Consider the following 16,175-nt stretch of genomic DNA (forward strand, 5'->3'; position numbering starts at 1 on the left):
AAGGTGTTTTAAGTGTGATTGCTCTGCAGGTGGCAGTTCTGATATATGACTTGAAAACACTTGAAACAGTATGTAAGACAATTTAAAAGAGACTTTGCAAAAGTTATCAAAACTAAACTGATTTTATCAGTGCACTATTTGACTTCACTCATTCATGCAGGCTGCCTTAGAGAAGGAATGACTAACTCTAGATTCCACCCGTTTCCCTTCAAAAACACTCCTGCTCTCAAACCAAAGGTAACATGTCACAGAAACTTCTTATTCTTCAGTCTTTATTCCTTCCTTAAGGATATGCTATTCTGGGGTGATTAATATGACAATCTATTGACTTGAAAAACACAATTACTTTTAGAAGTCTCAGACTTCCTCCTCATCTCCAGATGCAATTTTTCTTTTAGATTTTTCTTTCATTTGCTTAGTTTTTTCTTTATTTTGGATTTATTTCAACACTTCACAGTAGCAGAAAAAAAAAGATGATGTGCCTCATCTGTACATTTGGCAATGGATTAAAAATTGCTAGCTAACACACTAAAAATACTAAGATCTGCATTATATGACAGCAGCTGAATGTTTTCAGAACAGCTAAAGGTCATTGAACTGAAATATCTGCTAGTTATTTAATAAACTTTGAAGTTTTAGCTTTTTGTTTTGTTAGGGTTTACTCTTCTTGTTACAAGTGTAGTATTACTAATGTTTTGTTTCCTACAATTAAAAGAATGGAGTCATACATGTATAATTCATTATATTTGGGGACATTATGTATAACTAAACTCACCTTTTTGCCCTGTTTGGTTAGTTGAAGGTAAGGTCTGTAATGGGCATATGACCATTAAGAATCCTTTCTGTTATAATAATAGACTCTGCAAACCCTGGTGCAGGTTTACCTCAAACTCAAACGTTGCAGGAATCATCAACTGCATTTTTTTTCATTCCCTTACTTAGTATTCTAGGCCTTCAAATTCCAGTGAACATTCAAATAGTTTGCCATTGTCACCACAAGAAGTTTGGCAGTGTGTTAACAGACCACATTCATACTCAGCAGAAAATATCCGCTTTCATAGCAGGTAAGTTAAATAATATAGTTTTTCATTATATTTAATTCATTTGGATTTGACAAAAATCAAAAGGAGAAGAACTTGAGGCTGTATTCTGATGCTTTTGCTACTTTTGGTTAATATGATATTATTGGAATTAAAATGTATTTACTTGTTAAAACCAAATATATTAAATTCAGTTGTCATTTTTCATTGACTACAAGAATTAAGAATATAAAGATATATGTGTGTATTTTTGTGTATCTAGCTTTGACTATAAATCATAAAACATGTTTTTTCACATATATCATGATATAGATGTTGAAATAGAGATTTGTAAGACTAGATAAAGATTAAAAGGGATTTCTTACACAGCTGCATTCTTTTGGAGAGAAAGGATTGAAATATGCTTCAAGTAATTGAAATGTAAACATTTCAAATTGATGGCAGACTTTTATTACTCGCCAAGATAAAGCCTTCCTGGAGTATTAAAATAGATTTTTTTGTATTATGTCCAAGCTTTAAAAGTGCCTTCAAAAGGCACAAACAACTTTCAGAATGACAAAGGCTGCAAAATAGTCACCCAGAACCCTTCCTTATTTACCTGCCTTTCCCTAACACTCTTATACTTTGTTTTCAGGTCAGGGAAGGGAAGAAGTCAACTTCCTGACTGGAAGGAAAAAAAGAAATTTTCATTCATGTCTGAAAAAGAAGATAAAATTTTGGAAGAATGGTATGTGAAGCTATTTTGTTTACATAGTGACTTCCAAGTATGGGCACAGTATAGTTGGCTGTTGTTGCTTGCTTTTCTTAAGTTCCACCTTTCTAGAATCTCTGTTTTTTACCAAAGTAAAAATTATTGTAATTACTTTTACAATTGTCTGGGAGACCAGATTAAGAAGTTGCAATAATATAATGTTAAGATAAGCATAGCAGCTATCTGTGTAATCAGAAAGTTTCATACCATGCATAAGAAGTACTATACACTTGTATTCTTTTTGAAAAGTACATTATACAATATTATGCAGCTGGTGTAACATAATACATGTGAAACGTTTAGTAAGTTATTCTCTTCCCCTAGGGGTTTTAAGGATATTTCTACTGCACAGCTAATACTGAAGAGGGCCCATAAAATGAAGCCTAAAAAATACAGTAATAAAAATTTAGGTAAGTCAACAGTTTAAAAATGGTTATATTGATGTAATTTTTCTATTCTTAAATCTTAAAATAGCATCTCTCTTTTAAAAAGTTTGCTTGCACATCATTAAACATTAATTTGAATAAAGATGGAGTGTGATTCAGTAAAAACAACTCAGTTTAAATCAATTTGTTCCAGTGATAAAATATTCAGAATTTAAAGAACTTTAAATCTAACGGATTTTGAAGTTGAATATTTAACAGCTATGCTAAATAGAAATTTTGTTTCTTTTTGTTCAGGTATCTCTTTTTCTAGATGTGGAATTTATATTTCTGCATTTTGTGATTCCTGTATCTTCCTCTTGGGGGAATCTCAGGTTAAAATTATTGTCTTATGCAAGAACTATTTAAGAAAATGACTGTTTGATACAAATGACATTAAATTATGTTTTTTATATTAAATATTCACTGTGGAAATAGATGCTCATTCAACTTCTCTGTAATTGTCTTCTGGTTCTTCTTGGATACTTCTTATGTCAGTGAACTTTTCTTAGAATCATTAGCTGTTAGTATGATATGCTAACACAAATGTTAATGGAATATGTTAATAAAAATATTAATAAAATACTGATAGTATAAGAAACATTTTAATAAGAGCCTGGTTGACAATAGGACCTAACTCTAAATGGTCTGTGGAAAGTGTACCTTTATTTACATTTAATTTTTTTTTTAATTCTATCACAAGGTAAAGTTAATTTTATTTTATATAACTTTGCAAATCTCTTCTGTATGAGCCATTGAAAATATTGAAAGATATTTTGCTCTTGGAAAAGAAACTATTCAGCCTACAGATAAAGATAAGAGAAGTGTTTCTGTATAATTTTTTTTACTTTAAATATCATGCTTAAGACTAAAGATGACAAAAAAAACTGTAGTTAAAAAAAAAGGGAGGGGGGAGAAAGAGATATAATCAGCAAACCATGCTTTATTGTTACAGAAAAGAGAAAAAATGGATAAGACGTTAAAGTTATATTTAAATCTTGATAGCTTCCCATGATCTACCATGTTACCTAAAAAAAAAAAAAAAAAAAAAGGTAAATATCTGGTGTGCAGCTGAGTTTTTTACATATGTTCCATTTGGTGGCCTCTGTATCATTTTGTGATGAATAGAGCTTATTAAGTCATATCATCTTTTCTCCATATGCTTTCTGGTTTATGTTAGTAGTAATTAATCCAGTCGTAAATGTCTAATTGAGCATATCAGATTTGCTATCCTATTGTTGTTGTAGTTCTAATGGATTTTTTGGATATGTTTATATTAACTTTGTTCAGATTATTCAGTATGGTATATGTGTGTTGAGCTTTTTAATGTATCACTTGGAATATTCTTGTATATTACTAGTTTTAAAAAATTTTAAAAAACTTTTGCACAATGTTTTTATACGTTCAAATTTTCTCTTCTTGACACTACCTCATATAGAAATGTTCTGTATTTGACTATTACATCAAGCACAAAAATAACCTGTATATATAATTTTCCTGTATAGAGTTCTCTGACAGTCATTAAAATCACAGTCTTTTGTTTCAGATAAACAGAAAGCGTAATTCCCAGAACCAAGAAATGTGACTGAAAATATTGCACAATCGGTCCCTTTCCAGTACAAAGATTATCAAGCCAACCATTCTTTCTCATACAGCACACTGTCAAAGTCAGTCCTTCCTTGGTCAGTAAGGACCAAATAAACATTATCAATTAAAACAAGTATTTTTATCTCAAACTGATGCTAAAACTCAGCTGTTGCACTAAAAAATTACCCTGATGGAGTATTCCCCATGTGAGAAGAATCTCCACATATATAAATATGATTTACGTCAGCTACCTCCTCTGAAGTGGTGAGAGCAAGTTGGGGTCTTGTTGAGGGTCTAGTTGAACAGAGGGACTTTACAGCATTTAAATTATAGATATACCTTATCCTGAGGCTAGCCAGCTCCAGATCAGGAAACTGTAACCAGATCCATTAGGTTGCCAGTATCTTTCTTGCATCTCTGTGTGGTACAGTTCATGCTAGAATACTTACAGCAATTCCAGTATAACTAGAGAGAGAGATAGAGTTCACAATCTTAGGCTATTGCTGTGAGTTTAACCCTGCTGAAGCAGGAATTCCATAAGAGACTTTATTCCTTCTGATATCTGAATGAGTAGACATCAACATTGTCTTTTAATTTTTCCATAGAAATTAGCTTCCTATCACCTTCATCTCTAAAATGAGCTTCTTCCATCTTGTACTTACTGAAGCTGCATATGAAATGTTGTAGGATTTATTTTTAGTATTATTATTTCTGTTCTTTCTTTTGAATTTCTAGGTCCTCAGTGCTATAGTTGCAACTGTTTCCTTTTTAGCTTTCTGATTTAAAATAGTTGAAGATATACTAACTACAGTAAAATAATTTATTGTGATAAAGATTCCTACCCATGAGAAAATAAGTAACCAGCATCCACTTAAAAGTGTGAAATATAAGGTGTAAAAAAGCAATTTTCCATGTTATACCCATTTACTACTACACATCTGACTTAAGAGCAAAACTTTCAGTTCTGACAAAAAGCAAAGCAACAACAGCATCTAAATGTTCTAGATACAAATTAATTATAACATATTAGCAAATAAACTGATGGCTTTTATGCTAAGATTTCAGCATCATCCCAAACATCTTTTATGTGCTATTGATCATTCCGTGGCAGTGATCTTAGTTGCAAATAATGGTAAGGTACTGATGAATTTTGTAGGAACAAATGGCCTGTCAGAGTATGCAGTCTGCTTCTATATGCTATCAAAATCCTTTGCCTTAGGCCTGAGATTCACAAACACAAAGTATTAAATCAGCTTCCATTCAGTTTTACAATTGCTCTTTAATATAGTCAAGATGTCTGCTGGATTGGAACTTGGATTGGACATTGTTGAACATCTTCGATTCTTAACATGCTCAGCTGTGGGAATTTATTCCTTTTCATTTTCCATCTAAAGCATTTGTCTTCTAGTGCAACAGTGATACAATTCATTTGGTTGATTATAGATGTTGACATCTGAGCTAGTCATCTGCATTCTTTTATGGAAAGAAATAGCTACCTTAAATGCTATTAATTGCCTCCTAAAACATAATTCAAAACCCGGCAACTTGAATCTCACTGTAAAAGCACTTAGAGTTCTCTGTTGCCTAGACACAAAACCTAGAGTGACTGGCTGAAGTACAAAGTTAAACTATAGATATCTAGAAGTAACTGAGAAGTATCTTACCTCATATGTCTGGCCACATACCTTCTCAGTAGTGAAAGAAATATGGAAAATACTAGCAAGTGCACTGAATCCTGTGGTTTGTGTTACAAGGAAAAGCTTAAAGTAGCATAACCTTATAATAGGGAGTGATTCAGGCAATGCTTATATTGCAGTAGACCAGCCCCACCAACTAATGGCCTTAAGGCCTGTTATGCCCTAATCCACTACAGTTATGTATGCTTGTTTATGTAGTTAAATAAAGTTGTGGCCTGTATTTTAACGATACCAAATGTAGTCTGTGTCTGCTTCAACTATTTTTACTCTACAGTAAGATAATACAAAAAGTGTGGGCAGGAAACTAGAAATTTTGCAGCCAAATAAAACTGGCATAATGTCAGAAATATTCCCATTTATCATGGGTGCACAAAATTCTATAGAAATTCTAATTAACAATCTAAATACAGCAGATGTTAATGCACCTCACACTGCTTAAAAATAAAGCGTTGTGACTCATAACAATCCTAGTTTCCTGAAGATGTGTTGGCACAGCAGTACAGAATTTCTTGCTTAACTTTGAACTTCCTTGATTCTGTGGATTTTGTATTAGCCTCTGAAAGTTAACTTCTTTTTCTTTTAAGATGGCTGTAAGCCTTGTCTTGCTTTCAGCTTGTCTCTCCTACAATTCTTGTTTAACCATTTCCTCTCTCTTGTCAGTGACTGACAGCAGGAGATGGTAATTCTCTCTGTCACATAAGTAGGAAAAAAAGAGGTAAAAACCAGCTGTTTTTTAAAGTGGGCCTTGACTTCTAGAACCAGAGCACAATGATAAAGATATTTCATAGAGGTCAGCAAACATTTTTTAGTTCCAGTGTAGAATTTAAGATGGCAATGCAATAGTAATTAAAAAAACCCCAACAAACAGAAAAACAAAAACCCCGACCCACACCCTCAAAACCCACAACCCCTGAACAGATGATCTGACTATATAACATTGATTTGTTGAATTAACAACAGTTGGAATAAAAATCTGGGGGTACTATTATTCCTCATTACACTTTATATAAATGACCATTGATTTATATTTTCTTAGTAGCAGAAAGAAAGTTATTTTTGTTGTTGCGTATTCCATGTAGCAGTATCATCTGGGAACTCCAGACATGGATGAGTTGGAGTTCTAATTGCTGTTCAATTTTATGGAACAAAATGTGGTCTTTCTTCCATAATTAATTTACAAATTGAATTATCTTATAGATAAGCATCTGTCACTATGTGCTACTTTCATTTATCAACTGTTTAAAGTTGGTACAAATATGTTTATGTTTTTTCTAATTACAGATATTGCACAACAAAATTGAGTGAAAAACATTTAATTTTTTCAGTTTCATATATTATCAAGAAGTTGTTTAGCAAATGTGGTGCCAGATCAAGCAGTGACTATTCCTCCCATATTGTTTCTATAACTTTTCTTGTGTTCATCCAACTTATCTTCTATATTTGGAGTCAGCCAAGCAATGTGCATTAAATTACCTCCCTGGTTCCTAGATTGCCAGCACAGATCATCGTCTAATAAGCCACATTTAAATGAGTATGCCATAATCCAGGAAGGTATTTGTATGATTTTGAACTATTGGACTCTTTCGCAGTTCTCTGTGTGAAATCTAAAACATTTGATTGCTTGTCATCAAAGCGTAGATGCGGTTCATTTCCCTAGCTCACTCAGAGACTGAAAAGCGCTAGTATTATGAAGTAATCTATGTAATATTGCCTACATTTGGGACTAGATAAAGAAAAGGACTCATTTTTAATAACAAAAGAGCTGTAGGCAATGGTTGAGGTGATCCAGGTAGGTACAAATTCAAGTAGTCTGGCACTATGTTAAATCCCTGTAGATTATTTAAGTTATTTTGCAAAGACTCAAAGATAAATCTTCTGATAGAAATCTCTTAGAAGAACAATTTCTATCATTTCCCTCTCTTCCCAGTTCATGGACCTTGTTTACTGCTGCTATCCTTGTGCACAAATAAATGAAAAATCTGTGTTGGCACTGATAACTTCATGTGACTTCATCCAAAAGTCCTTGGTGTAGTTTAAATTTGGACTGGTTGGAGTTTTCATAGAATTGGGTGGGAGGCTGAATTAAGGAAAGATGACATTTTTAAAACATTTTGGAAAAATTTTAATAGACCCACATGGGAAAAAAGTGTGTTATATCAGGAATTATTTTAAGTTAATCAAAAATAGTTTGGGAATACTCAATCGCATTTTGTCTTAAGAGGTTTTAATCAATTTTGTCACTTTGTCTAAGAACACTGGGTTTTTAACATAAAGCTAAAATTTAAAAGTCTTTGTATCAACACCGTATGCTGGATGTTGGAAAAATTGCAAGTATAAAAAAATTTATTCTGTACATTTTTATCTATGTGTAGTACTCATATGGTAATGTATCTTACAACTATAGAAAACACAATAATAATTCATGCTTTATTTAAAATATTTTTTGTAACTTCTATTACTTAAAATTTCAGACAGAACTTTTAAAATATAATTTACTATTTCAGGGTATTTTTATCACAAATCTTACTGTGACCTACTGCCCCAAACATTAGCTACCCTGAAGAACACTAGGCTGCTATGAATTTATTTTTGAGTTGGGAGGGATGCCAAAATAGGCCTACTTTATCCTATGCAAAGTGAAAATATCTATGAACTTGGTAATCCAGTTTGTGAACAAAGTGATCCCATTTTCAGAATCATTCTAATGTTCTACCTTTAAAACTAATGTAGCTAATCATTATTTATTGTGCTTCTTGGGTCTTTTCATTGAAATGACTTTAAATCTGACATCTTCTGGGTTAATCTGGAAGCTATAATCATCATACATCACAATGAGAAAGGTTCTTCTAGACAATTTGAGATAACAAAGTGTAAGGTATCGCTAATTCTACCTTGGGAAGAAGACACGGCCTAAATTACTTCCATCTGTATTTTCCACAATTCCTTCGTTTGCCAAGATTGCTGCTTTGTAAGAGATTAGCACCATTAAGAACATTGTCAGCCAAATGCTGCTGCAGTATGGCTGACCAAGAATACCATAACATTTTGATGTGTTTTGTCAATGCATTATCTCTTAAAGTATCCACATCTCATTAGAGATCTTCTCTGGACGTATAAGGCAAAGATACAGTATGTCTGCATCATCATGCTTGTGTCAAGAGAGCATTCTCTGGAAAAAAGTGGAGCTCTTAGGATCCCTTTATGTTCCATTAGTTTGTAACAGAAGCATCTACTGCAAATATAGAGGTCTAGTCAAAACCAACTTTATAAATTGCTGTTAAACTTCAAAAGAAATTGCCCACTCACTTAACAGGGCATTCTGATCCTTTATTTCCATAAATAAGAAAATCAAAATTAAAAAAGCTACTTACTTTGCTGCAGTATTGTAGATGCTCTTGTAAAATCTCTCAGTGCCAACAAGGTCATGTAACAAGCTCACAATGAAGCCTCAGACATAAATAGTCATGTAAATTTATTCTGTCTGAATGCTTTTTGAGTCTTTCCATCTCCTCTGTTTTCCTGCTCTGTCTGTTCTGGCAGTGTCTCACATATTCATTTTTGCCACACTTCCATTCTTTGTGAAAATTTAGATCCTTTCCTCACCATATCTACTTTCTTGCTAAGTTCTATTGCTGTTTTCCCTCTTTATTTTTATTAATTTCTACACTTTTCTAACAGTTTGTAGTCACCTTTGTAGACAAATCTCTTCTGCCTCATTGTTTCTCATATATTCCTGAGCATGTATTTGTCTGCTTGTGCTATTGTCTTCTTTTAACCATGCGAAGCATATTTCTTCAATTTTTCCTTTGGCTTTCTGTTACTCATGTTATCATGCTCAGTGTCATACCTACAAAATGCTATATTCTTTTGCTCATCATTATGTATCTGCTTTTGTTTCTACATTCTTCTCAGTCCTTTTTTTTTTTTTTTTTTTTTTTTAATAACTGGCTGGTTTATTCTGCACTGTGCATAGAATTTTCACATTCTTTCTAACTCACAGTTTCTCTTAAACTCCTACTTTCCTCCTATGTCAAGCAAGCAATTCTTCCTTCACATAAGAAATCATGCATGAAAATCACCTTTCCTGACTTGTGTGGTTTTACATTAGTTTAGCTTTTGTTAATTAAACTTTATATTTTTTTTTTCCAGTCTAGGAACATGTGTTATCTAGATTATATACAATTCTGTGCTCATCTTTGCTTCTTTGCAAAGTTTTCAAAATAACTTATGAAACTAATTAAAATTTCACACTGTGGTGTGTAGAGGAGTCTATAGACTTTGGGGTATTTTTTATTTCAATAAAGATGGGACATGGAAGAAGGTTAGCTTATTATCTGCATGTTTAACCTTAAATAATAAATTGCCTCCTGTTAACATTTTTTAGGTGTAAATGACTTGATTTAGACTGCTGAATAATTCTGAACCTGAGCTTTCAGAAACAGTACTTGGCATATATTCTGTTAATATTTCTACTTTATTTTCAAGCTCTAAAACCATATTTTTTAATACTTTCTGCAAATACATGCTTTAGAATTTATTTTTAATTTGGAGATGAGCTAGCTAAAAGATCAACATTGTTAAAGTCCTGCAAAATACTGACTTTGATTCTCAATTGCACATATATTTGTGTTGCTTTATGTTAGAGAGTGTAATGCTTTGTGAATATAAAACCTACTTTTAAAGGTATTTTCATTTATTAAGTGGCTAAAAGGTGAAAAACTGCTTGAAGGAATGAATGAGCCAGGTCTGACCTTTGATTTTAACTTGTTCTTGTCATCTAGACCCAGCTGTGCGCCTGGCGTTGTTCAAAAACCATGAAAATAAACATCTCCACGTGAAACCACCAAGGAAGACACAGCCTATAAATGCTGGTTACTTTGAAGGTATGAACAAGTATTTCACTTTCTCTCTATGCATATAAGCATATAGATCTTGTAATGTCTTTTAAGCAAGCCTGCTTGAAATGTAAAACAATATGCACAAATAGAAGGCAGCAGGAGTTTAAGGTCCTTATCTGTTCCTGGGTATCTCAAGTTACAGCAGTGAAACGTTTCCATTTCAGTTCATTGGTGAGGGTAGGGGGTGCTCCTAGAGATTAATTCATAATGAACTGGTGCCTAATTTATTTATTTATTATTATTATTATTAAATCTCCATCGTAAAAGTAGTCATCATAAAAAAATCAAAACATGTCACCGAGGTATAAAATACAAAGCACTAGAATAAAATTTTGTGAATGATATGTCACTTCAAATTCTTTATCTCATTGTCACCTTGTCTTAAGCTAGCCATTAATTCCTGACAGTTGTTAACATGTTTTTAGGAACCTACATTCATAAATATTCCCTAAAAACCCACCACTTGACAGAAAACAAGAAAATCTTCAGCACATAAATATAAAACTGGCTTTCCAAAAACATTTAAATACTGATGTAGCACTTTTACTGTTGAAATTCATGTTAAAACTCCCCTTGGTTTCAGCACAATTAGAATAAGGCCAAGTCTATTTAAAATACCCTTGTTGTAAAAAGCTGAGCATTTCCAGAAGCATTGTTTTTAGACTGTTTTGATTCCTTTTGCAACTCAATAGTGCGTTCATAAAGTTGTCACCTCTGTCTTTTTCTCTTTTTCAAAGACATATCCATATGCTATCTGATTTATTCCCAATCCCACAAAGTAAAATTTAAAGTAATAATACTACATTAACAGTCTCTGAATGAGGATAGAAATTAAAACCTGAGACAGGTGTGCAATCAATCTGAGTATTCCTGAACTGCAATTCAGTCAATTAACCTAGCTATATGAAAGTCCAGATTTGCCTCACATTCATGAGCCCATGCTCAAATTTGATTGGAAACAATTCTTTGTGAATTCTAAAGAGGAAAAATGTTTGCACTATTATTTGGCTTGGATCCAAGAATGAATTTAACTAGAATATAGAGAGTCTGTATATACTGTGCCTGATTCAGTATTCCCAGTGTCTTGTATCTGTTCCTGTGGCATATACTTATATGCCAGAATGCATCGTATGCTGAAGAAATAGGACATGCAGACTGCCTGCAAAACACCGGATGCCCAAAGCCTACATGCACTAGTGTGAATGTTCAAAACCACGTCAAAGAGATAATGTTGATCCCAGGCTCAGTACCCTGAAGTCAGTTTAGGTTTAGCCTAGCTTTCCTGACACCAGTTTATCTGCTCCTGACTAGGGGACATTTCCTTCATTTTGGAAAGCAAATGTATGCTTTCTAAATATTGCTGAAATTACTTTTTGAATACATGGAGTGAAGGCAGTGTAACAGGTTAGTTATCAAAAGGCAAGCACTGTAATGGCACTCTTGTTTATCGTTCATATCAAGGACCACTGTACTCCTTTGGCCAACTAATAAACAGATTTTTTTTCAGCAATCTTTTACTGGGTGCTTACATGCAATCTGCTGAGCCTTCAAAACAAGCAATACTCTTCTGCTTGAACAGAATATAAAACTGTCCTCTACCTGAGGCATGGCTACTTCAGATGGTACGGCCAGAAAGCACTAGTTTGTGAATTAGAACCCAGAGTGCAGCACAGAGCATTTATTTATGTATATGTGAGATACCATTAGACAGAACTAAGAGTTTCTAAATTTAGAATTTGGTAACACTTGTCATGTTATCTACTGCAAGCAAAGCACCTGTATGATAATTTCACAGAGTTGTTATCAGACATTTCTTCTTCACTCACAGAAAAGCGTGTTTCCCATTTCCCTTCTCTCACCTTTTGACCATTTCTCCCTCTTTTGCCTGGAATAGATTTCTTTGGGTCTGCTCTGCGGTGGGAGTTCTTTCTGTAACAAGAAGGTGGAATGTTTTCACTCTGTATCCATAAATCTTGTGGACACATATTTTAGGTCAAGAGAGAACACAGACCCGTCCATTGCATGGTAGAAAAAAACTTCTTCTATTCAAGCCCTTTTACAGACTGGTAGTCAGTGCTCTGGTAGAAAATTTGAACTCTAATCCATCTCCTTCATAAACCACTAAATCTGGGGGGAAAAAAAAAAAAAAAAAAACCACATTGTAAATATTCCTGCTTTATTTCTTTAAACTGGGAAATGGGTGGAAAAAACATAGCATCAACAGCAAGTACACATGTGTTATGTGTTAAATAACAGAATCACTACTTTGGAAAGCGGATGCCCTCGGAAGTGAAACAATTAGAACAGTTTTCGATTTTCAAACTGGAACACATCATGGTAGTAAATATTTAAGAATTAATCTAGTTAAAATGTGCAATTAATGTCTTTCGTCTTCATTGTGTCTTTTAGTTTGTGTTTAAAAATACAAATAAGTCAAAAAGGAATAAAAACAGTGAAAGGAAATGAGCTTAACATCTGATGCTTATGTGTTTCTGAGAAAAAGGTTATATTCTGTCATAATTTGCCTTCTCATCTAAGCTACTGCATCGTACTGACAGTGTTGTATCATGCAGCATCTGTAAAGGAATATCTAGACATAAGTGACAACATAGTGTTGATGCAATATTCAACTATTTTCCCATTACAAAAGTTGTGATGAGCTAATATGCAAAATGTTGATATCCAGTTTGAAAACTTGTGCATAACTTTAATCCCATGGGACAATTCACATATGTCTAACTTCACATACACATTGTAGGAAGATACATTTTCAAAATTTGAGTGACATCATAAGTTTTTATTAAATTTAAGAACAGTCATCATGCTTTACTCACTGATGCTATAAAAATCCCCACAGGGGACCTTTATTTCACATTTGTATCACAACAGCACATGGAAATTAGTCAGAGACAAACCTCTTTGTATTACACGCCTCATCAACAGCATGAGGAGATATTATTCCGACAGACAAGAACTTACCATTTAAAAACAGAAGCAACATGTGAAGGCACGAACCATGGGAATGTAATTAAATGTGTGATAGTGTGTATGTGTGTATGTAACAATACATATGCATACAATGCATGTGTGTTCACACACAAATATATATGCATATACCGTGAGTATAAGTTGGTATGTGAATGCAATAAGCATAATAATAATATAATATTTATAATATAAAAAATAATATTTTTGAATCATAATTATGTATTGTGACATTAACGTTAGTAGGTTGTAAAGTAAGCCACAGAATATGCAAGTGTAAATATGCGTTTACTGCTTCTCTTATAGCCTGATAAAAAACTTGAAGACAGGTGAAAGCCTGACTTGATGTAGCTTCACTTCTGATGATATCCTGGACGTTTCCTGGGATTACACAGTGTATATTACACTGCGTTTTTTGGTGTGATAGAGTTACACTTCCAGCACAGTTATTGAGTTTCAGTTAGTGCTAGTTAGTTGACAAATAAAATATGCATGTTTACTCTTTTAATGAACATTCTTGGAGATTTTTGTATGTTTTGTAGATGGTGACATTTCAAACATCTCAAAATTTTGGAAACATAAGGAACACCAATCATTTTCATCATTTCATATTTTGCAGCAAAGCGTATTTTTAGAAAGCTTTATGACTGCTTCTCCTCTTGTTGTCTGGAGGCTATTTCAGTTACTGATTTAACATAAAATATTCTTGACTATTTTAGATAAAGTAGATCAGGAATTGAAGGAAGAATCTATCCTTGACTCCTTTTTTCTTGGAAAGTTCCAATTAGTCCTGGCTGAATGTGTAACAGAGTATCTCTGCCAGCTGTGGATCTGTAATTACAGGGTCTGTAACTTAATTTACAAAGAGGAAGGATACCTACTTTTCCAACCAACAGTGTGAGTGCTTTGTTCTGGTACAGCAGCTCAAAACTAAAGGAGCCGTGAGGCCTAACACATTGTTTTGCTACAAGCTTTAGGAACAATTTATATCTTTTGGGATCCTCTTTAATCTATCTACCTCAACAATTTTGGTGTGTTATCCAAATAATTTCTGTTCAGTGAAATGGGAATCTGGATTCCAGTCTGTAGAGCAAGTTGGAAGACTGCAGTAGATCAGATGAGAGGCCAATCAAACTATCCAAGTATTATTTGGGTGTGATTCACTTAGTTTCTCAGAATTTCATAGACTATGCTGTAATTAATTATATAGCTTAGGTGATTTATTGGCACATACATTTATTTTTAGTCATATCCATATCCATCAGTGACACATCTATACCATACACTTCAAAGAAGTGGAAACAATACAACTTGACTTCAGTCAGGAATGTACACGACGACCGATGCCAGGAAGTTTAACTATATTAAAAATGCATTGGACTATGTTGTCAAGATATGTTTAGTGTGGTTTGAGAACCTGTAGTTCTAATTGGCAGTACTGTATTTCCTGTCATTTTATGCTTGTTGGTGACTAAAGAAAACATAATAGGTATAATGTTAAGACAGATTTCAACAATACAAATTTGATAATGAATAGATTATGCTTTCTCAGGTGGCTTTTAATTATGGAAATATTTATTCATTTTTCTTTAAATTGTCAGTAGAAATAACATTTATTTTTCATATGGGAACAAGAATGAGGTAAAATGATCTTGTGATTATGTCATATGATTGGAAGATAAATATCAAGGATCCGTTTAAAGTCGTCTGTTTTCCAGCTTTCTGATAGTTCACAATTATGAAACTCCTTGTAGTCTCAAGTGAAAAATGTTGCAACACATAGATTATTATTACTAGTGCTAATTAAAAAACTTGAGACTTCGGGAAGTGGTAATTTAAGGTTACCTTTGAATTAATTATGTGAGGTCATTAAAATGTTGTTACATAATGATCAACATAGTTTCTTAGATTTTCTGTATTACAAAATATTAATACATTGAAGAAAAAGTGTATGGGGTAACTAAATAGAATTTATATTGATTCAAATCACTAATGCTTTTAAATATCTGCATGAGAGTGAAGAGGAGGTACTGAGAGTGGAATGCTAATATTCATCTTTTTCTGTACTTTAAATATTTTATTGTTTGCTATTTAAAGACATTTAAAAAGGCATTGAACTGTCGCTAATTATCTGTGTTAGCTGCTTTTGTCTTTTAGAAATTAGCTATTTTCAGTGGAAAAATATACTAGACATCAATTTCCAGGAAGCACATTGTTTGTAAACATCCATTTCTGAATTAAGTCATCTTTTATTGAGTTGTGGTCTGAAAAAGATTAATAACCACATTCTAAATCTGGCCTTGCTGCAATTCGACTAGCTGAATTGCCATGTTTACAGTAAAATGCAATTATTACATATCTCCCAGGCTTTAAATTTACATGCCACATTAGGGATGCAGTTTCTAAACCATATAGCACTGACAAAAATGACAGAATAACGCATTTCCAGAGAATGTAAGTTCTGTCCCAAGATGTGATGAAAATGCATTACAGAAACTTGTAATGTGGAAGGACATCTATCTTTTAAAATCAGAACTCTATGGCTTTGTTTCTTATTATTTAGTTTGAGCTCACACAACAGAACACTTGCATTGAAATATTTTCTCATTTTAAGGAATTAATGGCTCTCCACCAGTCCTTTAACATGTAAAATGAGTAGGTTACTTGTGTCCAGTACATCCAAAAAGAGCCAGGATAAAATAAACATAAGGAGTTGGATATCTTGGAAAAAATCTGTCATGGGTTTGGGTTAATCATCTCCAGAAGAAATTCAACTTGATGCCTGAAATGTAAGA

At 33.2% G+C, this 16,175-nt stretch overlaps 1 protein-coding gene across 1 annotated transcript in view; it reads left to right on the top strand.

Annotated features, from left to right (window-relative positions):
- LRRIQ1 (leucine rich repeats and IQ motif containing 1) overlaps window positions 1–16,175 on the top strand; it is a 115,990-nt gene that overhangs the window by 61,394 nt on the left and 38,421 nt on the right. The window contains 5 exon segments of the mRNA XM_074869400.1: window positions 161–268; window positions 943–1,064; window positions 1,675–1,767; window positions 2,116–2,201; window positions 10,279–10,380. Coding sequence (XP_074725501.1) covers window positions 161–268; window positions 943–1,064; window positions 1,675–1,767; window positions 2,116–2,201; window positions 10,279–10,380 — 511 coding nt within the window.

The sequence above is a fragment of the Strix uralensis genome, chromosome 5, assembly GCF_047716275.1.
Source record: "Strix uralensis isolate ZFMK-TIS-50842 chromosome 5, bStrUra1, whole genome shotgun sequence".
NCBI classification, from domain to species: Eukaryota; Metazoa; Chordata; class Aves; order Strigiformes; family Strigidae; genus Strix; species Strix uralensis.